Genomic DNA, 13,264 nt, shown 5'->3' on the forward strand with positions numbered 1-13,264 from the left:
TTCATACACCCAGTTGCTCTTGTTATTTCTGCTTTTTCCTCCTAATATAACAGGACACCCCCTACCCATTTTGTTTTCAGCACTCCCATACCTTCAGTCTTGCTACCTCTTAAAAGTTTCCCTAAGATCAAAACTGGAGCCAGCCCTCCTCACCTTCCAGGTAGGTATTTGGTGCCTGAAGTAACCAAAATTATTGTTGAACCAGCGATAAATCTCATTCAAGCTGAGCTGCTTCTTGGGAGATTCTAGGATGGCCTGAAAAAGTGTATACACAAAATCACATGTCGTTAGGCACAGGATCTCGCAGCCAAGGCAGCCTAGCTCTTTGGTCGTCTGTGGGGCTTCTGGGGTTGAATTCATAAAGAGACATCCATTGTCTTAGTATTGTAAGTCCTAACAGCATTCATGCAGAAAGTGCTTGGAGAAGGAATGTGGCTAAGTTACACCCAGAGCCTAGAAAAGTTCATTTCTTTGATTATGACTCCCAGAATCCCCCAGTCCACACGGCCAAGCTCTCCGGCTGTACTTGGAAGGACTGAATGCAATGTACAGTTAATTACGGTGTTAATTGTTCAAGGGTGGCCTGATACGCTTTTCCTTCTCAGCCGTTCCTCTAAATGTGGCACAACACTTGCTCATGGCCCCAGCCTTGTGGGCAGTGTTCCTAGGGGGTCAAGTTGCCCCTCAAAATATGAGTCCTTGGGTTGCTGAGAGCTGGGACACATCTCCTCCCCCTCCTCCTCCCCCTTACGTTGTCACTGTTTATTCTGTCACATCCAGTGTGCAGAGAGAGGAAGTAAATGTAAAAATTCAGTGGCCTGCCTGCTCAAGGTTCAGCTTTTTTAAGCAATTTGATCTTGTAGTGGATGCTTGCAGCTGCCTAGTGAGTCTAAGTAGGCTTTGGGCTATAAGAGACCTCAAAGGTGGTTTTACTCAGTGCAGAGAAGCCGTAGGTTTCTGGACATGGGACAGTGCTGTAGCTTGGAAGCGAAGGATAGCAATGCCCTGGGACTTGGCAAGAATCGAGCCCAAATAACAGAGCAATTCAATGGCAGAACATAGGATCTGATGTGGTGGAAGCCGTTGCGCAATGTGTTTAAAATGCAGGCAAGTGCTATTTGTACAGGGGTTCATAGTCACTTTTCGCAGTAACTTACCCAGCCAATGAGGGCAGCGTAGGTGAAAGGTGGCCGGGTGGTCGTGTGCCTGTAAAACTCCATGCTGGGGTTTCTCTCTGTCACGAGAAAAAGAAGATGGGGGTTTCAGTAAGAACAGTTACTTTTATGGAAACATCTGGCCTCAGGTTGTAGCTGGAAGCCCAGAATAGTAAACACACTCTTTTTTCCCCCCTTTTTCTTTCTAATTGGCAAACTTTGCTAGCGAGTGGAATCACTTGTCTGTTCCACTGCAAAGATTGGTTCTGGTGACCTCTGTTGAAGCGGACTTGCCATATCTTTAGGGTCGGTACGTTTTAGTATGTAAAGCAAAAAGTGATTCCAACAAAATTGCAGGGGGAGGGATCATCTTTCACATGTCTGTTTGTTTTTGACTGTGATGTTGACTCTCATCTACCTAAGAGAATATTGGGGGGGGGGGAATGGACGAAGTGCAGTTTCTCGCAGTAGCACAATGTGGGTTGCCAGCAACCAGGACAAGGAGAGTATTGTGCCCCTTAACCTGTGGACCTGCTCTTGCTCCCACCTCCCTCCGTTCCCAACAGGAGCACCGCTGATGGCCCCAGCCCAGCCTTTGTGGCTCCAGGAACCCGGCAGCTGCAGCAGCACGTCCTCCACCAGCCCCAGGAAGGGACGTCAGGCCTAGAGGCTACTGGCTTGTGCCCCTCAACAAGGCAGTCGACTCCCCTTCATCACCCAACACCGCGCTTGTGCAGATGGACAGGGCCACCCTGGCCAGCCCAGTGGCAAGATAAGAGCACAAGGGATGTGAAAGGGCTGTGGTTTTGCACACCCCAAAAATTTTGCACACACACACACACTCCATTGGCCTAAAACAGGTATTTAAAAACTGCAATTGCTCACATATCCCCTACAGGGCTTGAGTGGCGTTTTCTGTAAAGAACAACAAAAATGGGAGTGCCAGGGGCACAGGGATTGGTGTACCACTCAGGCTCAGAGGGGCCCATGCATGTCTCCCAGAATTTAGAATGTGGTTACATATACATTAGTGGTGCGAACATCTTTAGGGGCTGAACATACATTCACCCTTTTTGATGGGAATTCCCCATTACTGTTCCACAGAGCTCTTGTGATGAGAAAGCTCATGTCGGCCTCTGTAAGCCTCCCCGTATCATAGATGAACGGGTGTGAGGGAGAGGTACTCTTTGTAGATAGCCTACCATCTGGCATGCAGCAGTCACTTCCACAGCAAATGTTGGGAATGGAGCCTCAACTTCCATTCACACCTCACCTGGACAGTGATGGGCTTCACGCTGGTTGGGGAAGAGCATCTCACTCACAAACCCACTCCTTGGGTCTTTGGCCTGACGTGGGAGGATTTGCCCTGGCGCGTATAGATGCTGTGAGTGGGAACTGGGTGCCAGCTCTGCCCGCATAGCATACAGTCTCTGCTTCTCTTGTGCCAGCTAGATCATGGAGACAAAGGGAGGTAAGAGAATGCAACCCCTTTCTTATACTCCTAATCTTGATAAAGTAAGAAACTCATGGCATATTCTTTCATTGATCCCACCCTACAGCTATTGAAAGGATGCAGGTGGGTGGGTGGGAACCTTTCCAGCTTTCAGACCCGGTGAGGGAGCAGAGGAGTGTCGGTGTCTGAGAGAGTAAGCAAACAGGGGGATTCCTCCCCCCCCCCAAAAAAATAAGAGGTAGAAACATTGTGGCACCTTAAAGGCTAACTGCTATATTTTAATCTGAGTTTTCATGGATCAAGTCCACTTCCTCACACCTAAGAATTGCTTTTAAGTATGTTTTTACTATTGATTTTATTTACCGCTTTAATATGATGCTAGTGTAATTCTTTTTAAATATTTGTATAGTTATCGTTTGTAGCTTTAAAATATTGTCCTTTTCATATTGTAAGCCACTTTGAGTCCTTTTAAGGAGAAAGGTGGGGTAAAAACAAACAAGAATGAGATAACAGTAGGACTTTCATATTTATGAATGCCCTATGAACAGGTGGGAATACAGATAATGGACAAACTGACAATGGTTTATATGTTCATTAAAATAGGCAGTGAATATATATTTTTAAATGTAACAATAGCATAATTGACGTAAGTGGCAAACTGTATGGATCATTATAACATTTCACCCTTGTTAATCGCTTAAGAACCCTTCACTGATACTCAATCCTGTTAAGTGGGTCTCCAGAATCTGTAATATACCTCGTTTCCCTTTCAAGTCTGGTTTTACAGTCATCGTCCCCCCTCCACCGCTTCCAAAAGTGACTTTCAGGTCATTCCAAGAATGTTCAGGTAGACTGAAATGTTCTGAAACAAGTTTTTGGGTCAGATTTATGTCCATTAATTATTTTCTGTAGAGATTTTCCTGTTTGTCCTATGGAGGGTGTAGAAAAGGATTGTTGGCGTAGATCACATGAGCAGTAAACACATCCCTGATGTTGTGTGGGATGTTGTTGGGACCTATAATGGTGTTGCTCAAGTAGAGTGGAGACAGAGCTAGCATCTGGATTTGTGGGAGGGTTTAGTCCCCATCTCTGTCTCATGTTGTGTTGTTCACTGTGTGTGAATAATTGCTTCAGATTACAGGGGGTGGGGGTGTATTTAAGCAAGTACAAGCCAGCCACCAAGGGCTTGGATGAATGAAATATTTTTGTCCAGAATGGGTTAAAGATTACTTATGACGTATTTCGTTGTCTAGTCATTTAGTCATGTCCGACTCTTCATGAACCCATGGATCAGAGCACGCCAGGCCCTCCTATCTTCCACTTCCTCCCAGAGTTGTGTCAAATTCATGTTGGTCGCTTCGCAGACACTGTCCAACCATCTCATCCTCTGTCGTCCTCTTCTCCTCTTGCCCTTACACTTTCCCAACATCAAGGTCTTTTCCAACAAGTGTTCTCTTCTCATGATTTGGCCAAAGTATTGGAGCCTCAGCTTCAGGATCTGTCCTTCCAGTGAGCACTCAGGGTTGATTTCTTTTAGAATTGATAGGTTAGTTCTCCTTGCAGTCCAGGGGACTCTCAAGAGCCTCCTCCAGCACCACAATTCAAAAGCATCAGTTCTTCGGCAGTCAGCTTTCTTTATGGTCCAGCTCTCATTTCCATACATCACTACAAGGAAAACCATAGCTTTGACTATGCGAACTTTTGTTGGCAAGGTGATGTCTCTGCTTTTTAAGATGCTGTCGAGGTTTGTCACTGCTTTCCTCCCATGAAGCAGGCGTCTTTTAATTTCGTGGCTGCTGTCTCCATCTGCAGTGATCATGGAGCCCAAGAAAGTAAAATCTGTCACTGCCTCCATATCTTCCCCTTCTATTTGCCAGGAGGTGATGGGACCAATGGCCATGATCTTAGTTGATGTTCAGCTTTTTTGCACTCTCCTCTTTCACCCTCATTATTAATTCCTCCTCACTTTCTGCCATCAGAGTGGTATCATCAGCATATCGGAGGTTGTTGATATTTCTTCCGGCGATCTTAATTCCGGCTTGGGATTCCTCCAATCCAGCCTTTCGCATGATGTATTCTGCATATAAATTGAATAAGCTGGGGGACAATATACAGCCTTGTCGTACTCCTTTCCCAATTTTGAACCAATCAATTGTTCCATATCCAGTTCTAACTGTTGCTTCCTGTCCCACGTATAGGTTTCTTAGGAGACAGATAAGGTGGTGAGGCACTCCCATTTCCTGTTCTGAAACCTTTAATGGCATTTTCAAGTAACAACAACACAAGCAAAATAGGAGAAGTAAAAATGCACTCCCATTTCTTTAATGACTTGCCATAGTTTGCTGTGGTCCACACAGTCAAAGGCTTTTGCATAGTCAATGAAGCAGAAGTAGATATTTTTCTGGAACTCTCTGGCTTTCTCCATAATCAAGCACATGTTAGCAATTTGGTCTCTAGTTCCTCTGCCCCTTCGAAATCCAGCTTGTATTTCTGGGAGTTCTTGGTCCACATACTGCTGAAGCCTACCTTGTAGGATTTTGAGCATAACCTTGCTAGCGTGTGAAATGAGTGCAATTGTGCGGTAGTTGGAGCATTCTTTGGCACTTCCTTTCTTTGGGATTGGGATGTAAACTGATCTTTTCCAGTCCTCTGGCCACTGTTGAGTTTTCCAAACTTGCTGGCATATTGAATGTAGCACCTTAACAGCGTCATCTTTTAAGATTTTAAATAGTTCAATTGGAATGCCATCACCTCCACTGGCCTTGTTGTTAGCCAAGCTTTCTAAGGCCCACTTGACTTCACTCTCCAGGATGTCTGGCTCAAGGTCAGAAACCACACTATCCGGGTTATCCAAATCTTTCTGGTATAATTCCTTTGTGTATTCTTGCCACCTCTTCTTGATGTCTTCTGCTTTTTTAGGTCCCTCCCATTTTTGTCCTTTATCATGTTCATCTTTGCACGAAATGTTCCTCTAATATCTCCAATTTTCCTGAACAGATCTCTGGTTTTTCCTTTTCTATTATTTTCCTCTATTTTCCTGTATTACATTGTTCATTTAAGACATATTTGAGTAGTCTCAATTGTGGTCTGAAAGTGACAACTAGTGATGATAATTGAAATTACTCACAGCTTGATAGCCATTACTAATGAGCCATTCTCACTTAGTCCATTCTATTCCCACGTGGTCTTGGGATCATGTATAACTATGACAGTCATATCATCTCACTCTTACGCCTGAGGAAGTGAACTTGATCCACAAAAGCTACATTAAAATATAGCAATTAGTCTTTAAGGTGTCCACAACAATTTTGTCTCTTGTTTTGTTGTGTGTTTGTAGAGGGGCTGTGGTTGTTTTGTTTTGTTTTGTATGATACGCTTGCACAAACTAACATGGCTACTTCTTTGGAAACGACAGGTGTGTGTTCCTTTGTATCTATGTGTCTTCTTCTCTGTCTTCCATCTCCTTTCCCATTATACTTAGCCTTCAAGAGCCTCACTAACAACGACCAGTCTACATTTTGTAGCCAATAAGCAAATATTTTAGGTCCCTAAGTGGTCCTTCTTTTTATACTGTTTCTGCTCATCCTGTTTTGTTCCCATGTATGTGGCTGCTGCCATTTTTCTACATACCTGAAAACATTCAAAATTGGTCTTAGAATATAGTGCGTGGCTATGCACATGGGCACTGCAACAATGTCCCCTGCTTCCTAAACCAGTCAAGATGGTACTTACCTGGTCTTCTAATTTGCGCACCAGCTCCTCCTGCATCTGCCACTCTGTGTTACCCACTCGGTGCACCCTGCCCATGGCTCTGCAATAAGAAACATACGACCCACATACCAGGGTCTCAAGAAAATCCTATTTTGTTTTGTAGCCTTGCTGTTCATCCACATTTAACATAAAAGGGGCTACAACCAGGAAGCTTTCCACAAGGCAAACAACACTGAAGCTGTCTTCCTCTGAAGGAGTCTGAGCCAAGTTTGTTTCATCCCCCCCAACACGGGGAGAAGATCACAGTAATCCAAGCTTCCTTTTATCTTCTCCCCTGCAAGCTTAATGTTCTAAGTACTTAATCTCGTTCATCCTTTGGTCCTTCCTCCACCAACCAGGTCCTAGAGCCAAACCCCAGAAGTCACCAGAGACAACAGATTTTCTGATATCATCGTTAAGTCATTTCAAGAAGGGTGTTTAGGGAAATGGAAGGGTAAATCTGAAGCAGCTGAGAACTGTCTTTGAAAGGAAGCTATGTACAACGGAGTCGAAGCTCACAGCGCTCTCCTGTTAATCTAAGGGGCTCCCTGCTCTTTCTCAGGAGAATGACATCCTTTGCCATCCCTACCCTTTCCTTCCACGCTCCTTCTGACCTTAGCTCTGATCCTCACAATCCTGAGGGGAAAAAACATTTATTTAAAAGCATCCCCTTTTTGTAAGGCAAAGTGTTTGGAAATGATCTGATCCTGAATGGGCAATTAAGACCCGCTAGTTTCACAAAAAGCGATGGTGTGACTAAGGAATCCACAGTCTTGTGTTTACACAAGCTCAAGGGGCCTCTTGAAGGCAGGATCTTCTGGAGCAGTGACCGTGAACATTTTTGAGTCCAAGTGCCCAAACTGGGGGGGGGGGGGGGGGGAAATCTGGCAGGTGGCGGCAGACGCGGAAGTGGTGGAAGTGGGGATCCTGGGCACGGAGGTGCCTCCAGACCCCACTCTGGATCCGCCTCCAGTTGTGCCCATCCCCCACCAGCACCAGCTGCTCTAGATCCTGGCCCACCGCTTGTCGGGGCACTAGCAGCCGCCTCCTCAGGTTTAGCTGTCAGGGGTAGCAATCCGGCGACTTATGGCTCACGTCCCTAGAGAGAGGGCTCTGCATGCCGGCTGTGGCACGTGTGCCATAGGTTTGCCATCCCTGTTCTGGAGGGTCACTAATTCACAGGGTTGCCATAAATGGAAGTAACATAAGGGCACATATCAAGTTTTACTATAAATGAGTAGCTAGTTACTAGAAAAGTCTCTGCCTTATACTAATATCGCAACCTGGTTAGTATCACTTTCTCTTCATCACCACTCCTTTGAGATATCATGGGACACGGTTATCATCAGTTGGGGTAGAATCAAGCAAGGAAACTACCAACCAAAAATCCACTGGATATAGCAATTGCAACAAGTGCCAAATTCCAGTAGCAAACACTGTAACAAAATTGGCAGCAGCTCTGAGTTTTTCATGCCATAAATCACAGTGGGTTGGATGGTCCCTTAGCCTCCCCCCACCCTCACCTCCCCCAAAAAAGTATCAGAAAAGGAGATGGGACTTCTGGTTCTTGGGAATGTGGAGGTTAAAACAAATATTTCCCCGGAAGACTGATACAAAACTACAGAAATGCCCTACCTATAATGTGTTACCCACATTATACCCTTGTTTTCTAATGACAGGCACTTCAAGAAAAGAGAAATCGGGCAGTGGTTTATCTAAGCTCATAAATGTCTCCCGATTCATTGCCAAGTCTGTTTTCATGCCAAAGCGGCAAGGAAAGAAGCAGGAGTCCATAGTGTGGAACCGAAATAGCCATTCCCCCTCAGCTTTATTTATCTTCAAATAACGGAACAAGTACGTGAGGAGGGGAAAAATACAAACCTAGAGAAAGTAGAGTTGGATATTTCACAATACCAAAGATCTGCTGTTGATGAGGATCTCCGGAGAATTGCTGAATCAGAGGAAGCAGGAAGCTCTCGTGAAAATTGAGGTTTTTACAGACCCAAGAATAACGAGGAGATGAAGGTGCAACAGGAAGGAGGAAGTGTCTGTCTCAAGTCAAACTCCCCAGAAATAAAAAATAAAAAAAATCTGAAGCTGGGGAAAGCCACAATACCAGTACAAAAATGGAGAAACAAGATAGTTTGTTGAAGGAAATTAAAAAATTAATGGATTAAAACATAAAAGACCTTGGAGATCAAATAAAAAAAGATACAGAGCTAAGAACAATATAACTGAATTCAAAAGAGAAATGCAAAAATCAACATTGGTGATTAAAGATCAAGTTAAGGAGATTAATACAAAAGTGGCAGAAATTGAAAAAATGGTCAAGGAGAATGCAACCAAAATACATCTTCAAAAAATAAAATTTGATGAATTGGGAATAAAGGCTGATTGATTTGCAGGACCGAGGTATGAGGAAGAATTTCCCTAAAGGAGGTACCAAAGAGAAGAAAACTTAGAGATATGGTTTTGGAATGGCTTCATTAAATAATACCTGATCTGGAATGGGAGACTCAAGATCTGGAATGGTTTCATAAATCTGGCGCCAAACATGGGAAGATGCTCCCAAGGGACATTATTTTTAGATTTGACAATTTTTATAAAAAGGAGCAATTCATGAGGCAGCCAGAGAAAAAGCTGGCCAATTGACTTATAAAGGTGCCTCAGTACAGGTGTATCAAGACCTGTCCCCCGCCCCCAAACTGTTGCTTGGAGACACAACTTGAAAATAGTTACTGTGATCTTAAGAAAGAATAATATAAAATACAACGGAGGGTACCCAGTTTATATGAAGGTCTGGTTTAATGGGAAACATTTTAAAGTCACATTGTTGGAATACGGGTTACAACTGCTTCAAGATTGGGGGTTAGATGAAGACCAGCCATTACCACAGGATTTGGAGAGATTGGACAAAAAGAAAAAGAAGGAACAGACGGCCATTACAATGGAAGGAGAAAATCAAGAGGTGTAAGGAGCCGTGTGAGGGTTGTCAATGTAAGACCTCCTTGGAACATTGAAGTTTTAGATTTGTGGAAAGCTGGAAATGCTTCAAGCAAGTAGATAAACTCTTTACAGTATTTCCTTTTTTCCTTTCCCCCTCCCCCCCTTTTCCCCTACATACATATATAAGAGAGAGAAAAGAAAAATATATTTGAACTAAAAAAATTGTTGCAGAACTAAAGGGGGAAAATATTTTATATATAGATTTTTAAAAATAAACAAATTTATTGTACATATTTTTTGAAAAATATAGATTTTTTCTTTCTCCTTTTAATTTTTTTAACAACCTTTTTCCTTGTAGCATTTACCTTTTCCCCTGTTTTTCTCTATATACAGTATATAACTTTATACGTAGTAACAGCAAATTTGAGTAAATCTACAGAGTTAGTTGGAGCAAAGTATTTTGCTGCCTGAGCCAAAGGATGAGCCAATTTCCCTCCCCAACTTTGCACTGGGAATTCAACTCCAGCAGGCGTTATAGCATTTTCTGTGGCACCCACAGGCCATTGGTCGTATGCAAGGGCACGGGGTGATGCACACTATGTGGTGCACACAGCTCTGTTCTCCGTTGTTTTGCCACTGCTTCCCAGTGTAAATTGCCCTTATCTGTCTAATGGTCTAGTGAGCCCATCTGAAAATATCCCTCCACCCCTTCTAAAAGACCAAGAAGACAAACAAATCATATCAGAAAAAGCATTAGCAAAACACTGTACATGTCAAGAAATATTGCACCAGTGGGGGAATCTCAGGCACAGTTGGATATCTAATAGGGATGCTTTTTTGGAACAAAGGGCTATATTTTAGGGAAGGATAGTGACACTAAGCTACCTCCGCTCACCTTTCCTCAAGGCTGTTGAAGTAAGGGGTGGTGTTCACAACTTGTTGCTTCCCTGTGGGCCCTTCCCTGGAGTGGGTGGCAGCAAAATGGTCCTGCGGGTGAGCCCGATTCCATTTTTCGATGTTAAGCCCTGAAACAAAGACAGATGACAAAATAGGCAGAGAAATAGCCACACCTACTCCTGCCCTCTTTTCCTCATCTTTTACTTACGGGGGGACAGTGTAAGGCCTGAACTCACGGACTGGACCTCCTGAGGTAGTAATGATCCGGGATGGAGTGAGAGGGGAGGTTGACTGCTGTCTGTGACAACAACCTGGGAGGAATAAAGAACGGAAGATGGGCTGAAATAGAAATCAAGGATTTGAACTCCCAGCTCTCAGCGACAAGGCTGGGGAATGTATGACGCTTCAGGTGTCTTGCTGAACTAAATTCCTATAGTCCCTCACCATTGGCTATGATTGCTGGAGTTCTTGGAATCTGTAGTCCAACAGCACCTGAAGGGTCATATATTCCCCACTGCTGTTCTTAAGCCTGGGCTCATCCAAGAATCAACCATTTATCTTGCAGTTCAAACTGTTGTTTCCAACTTGCCATTAAAACACACAGACACACACACACACACAAATGGACAGCCAGACTGGAAAAAGAGCAAGGAGCAGGACTCCTTGTAGCTCTGGCCCCAGCTAAGTTTTCAGAACTGTGCACCATAGGTCAATATAGAGTGTTTCACTGGTCTCTGCCTTCAGGTCTGAAAAAAATTTGTGGGGCTATGGGACCTGACTGGGAATAGGGAAGGCTAGGTTTGCCCCAACCTTCTGGGTTACACATCCTGGATTCATGGTACTGGATCTCTTTTGGCTTTCAGCTCTTTGCCCAAAGGACTTTGCATTTGACTCCATTTTCCTTTCAGGAGCTAGCAAACCTACTCAATATGCACTGCATAATTTCTGGGCCTGCGTCTATGTACTTTCCTGTGTAAAGGTTGCTCTGCCCTGCCTACCTAAGTGGAATAACATGAAGGCCTACTGAACCAAAGACTGAAAATATCAGAAGAGTAAGGACTATTGTTCAGATCAGTTAGATACTGGCCAAAATCCTCTTGCACAGTTATAACGTAAATTGAGGCAAACGGTTGGAGGCAAATTGGTGCATGTTAAGAAATTACCACTCGCATGATTTGTGGCATACTATCCAAGAAAGCATGCAATAGATAATATCTGTGGTGATTTATTAACTTCAGGAACTCAACTTCCAAAAATTATACCATTTGCATTACAGGTGCATAACTACGCAAGAAGATTTGGGCCATTAAATGCTAACATGCACTTCACTGTCGTGGCAAGACAGGAGGAAGGAAACAAAACAAGAATTAGCTTACCCTATCTGCTGTTAGCTTCGGTTTCCATTCCCTCTCATCCTGTCCCACCATTCCTAATGGGCCCCAATTACTACTGATGTTTTCTCCTTCTCAGCTTCTTACTTTTGATTTGACAAGCAGAGTGTAAAAGTCTTACAGAGGAATATTTTTCACTGGAGCAGGTCCACAGTCACACATTTTTATACTTGATGCACAGGGTTAAACTGAAAAGCTTGTGGCAGTTTCCTTCTTCGTACTGTGTCATATTAGGTGCTGGGGCCATGCTTCACACATGTTATTTTCGAAATATTTAAAACAGGAGGTCTTATGTTTATGTACAGCATTTTAATTACTGCAAGCTGAAGGCTATCAAGGAAGGAGACGTGAAAAATACTTCACACAAATCATATACTCTAAATCTGGCTACCATCCTACAGGATAGGGCTTAGAAATTTAACCTGGAAGCCTCCAGCTCTGATGATGTACTAATTCATATATTCTCTGTAACTCTTAGAAGACTTGGAGGTCCTGGCAATACCTGTTTGATTGGCTCTACTTGATTCTGTTTGTCCTCAGAAGAAGTTGTTATGACCTTTGGTGGGCTCAGCAGCAATGATGATGGTACCTGGGAAGAAGATGGGCAGGACAACAATTATTTTGAGCCACTGGGGCCACAGCTGGCTCCAGCGTTTTGTTAGCCCCTCCGAGGCAGCCTGGTATTACAAGACCATACTCTCTTTCAGCACAAAGCAAGGTATAGACCCTCCAGTACACACACACACATACACAGAACAAATATTTCCATCCAGTGTGTACGGGCCTGAGCACGGCAGTTTCTTGACCAATCCCCATGAATGGGTTGACTGTCTCCTATGTCTTGGGACTTACCTGCTGTTTGTAAGGCACAGCACGTGTCAGGACTGTTGGCCGGATTTGGATGCTTCTTCTTGGACTGGACTGCCATACGTTCTTGGGAACGAGAGAAGAGGATGGTTTGGAGTCAGGCATCAGGAATGGCGGTATATCTGGAAAAGAATTTCACCGCACAAATTTACATTTCTACAACTTTCCCCCACACATGTGAAGCCAAAGGTCTAACCAAACATGTTAATCTTTCAAACTCTTGGAAGATACTTAGATTTGGAGTTTCCAAAGAAGACTATGAACTTTCGCAGGGGAGTTTCGCTTTCTGCTCTGCTACCTTGTTGGTTAAAGGTTCTGAAATCCAAAATTCCCAATGGAGGCAGAGGCACAGCAACACCAGGACAGATGCAAATTGAATGTAGCAAGAGGGCAAGAGTTTCCATTTCTTTGACAATGAATCATCCCATTATTAGACATTAGCTAACATGGGGGGACATAGAAGGAGCGTCGGTCCTCTGGGCAAGGGCATGCAGGGGGCAAATCCTTTGCTTCCAGAAGCACTGCAATGGAACAGCACTAAACCCACTCAATTAATGGATGCCGACCCTCTGAATGATGGTTGAGGTCAAGGAAAAGTTTCTGCACACATCTCAAAATATGACCACTTCTGATTATAAGTACTGTAGTATGATTGTCTTGACAATTCAATTGGTTCTAATGTGTGTCCATGATTTTGAAATGAGCAACACTCTGATAAGAATAAAGATTAGCTAACGGTGAAATATTAGCAAATATCTTCAATATTGTATTCTTGAAGACTTTCACGGCCAGGATCTGATGGTTGT

At 43.7% G+C, this 13,264-nt stretch overlaps 1 protein-coding gene across 5 annotated transcripts in view; it reads right to left on the reverse strand.

Annotated features, from left to right (window-relative positions):
- FOXP3 (forkhead box P3) overlaps positions 1–13,264 on the reverse strand; it is a 39,580-nt gene that overhangs the window by 4,530 nt on the left and 21,786 nt on the right. For 3 of the 5 annotated variants that reach the window (XM_072991471.2, XM_072991472.2, XM_072991468.2), the window contains 8 exons: positions 12,444–12,580; positions 12,094–12,180; positions 10,409–10,511; positions 10,199–10,328; positions 6,340–6,418; positions 2,428–2,602; positions 1,158–1,234; positions 154–255 (listed from right to left, as the gene is read on the reverse strand). In XM_072991471.2, the coding sequence (XP_072847572.2) occupies positions 154–255; positions 1,158–1,234; positions 2,428–2,602; positions 6,340–6,418; positions 10,199–10,328; positions 10,409–10,511; positions 12,094–12,180; positions 12,444–12,563 (873 nt within the window). In that variant the 5' untranslated portion in view covers positions 12,564–12,580. Of the gene's footprint in view, positions 1–153; positions 256–1,157; positions 1,235–2,427; positions 2,603–6,339; positions 6,419–10,198; positions 10,329–10,408; positions 10,512–11,576; positions 11,904–12,093; positions 12,181–12,443; positions 12,581–13,264 lie in introns of those variants that run through there. The other 2 variants (XM_072991470.2, XM_072991473.2) reach the window with 2 other exon arrangements.

The sequence above is a fragment of the Pogona vitticeps genome, chromosome 2 (genome assembly GCF_051106095.1).
Source record: "Pogona vitticeps strain Pit_001003342236 chromosome 2, PviZW2.1, whole genome shotgun sequence".
NCBI classification, from domain to species: Eukaryota; Metazoa; Chordata; class Lepidosauria; order Squamata; family Agamidae; genus Pogona; species Pogona vitticeps.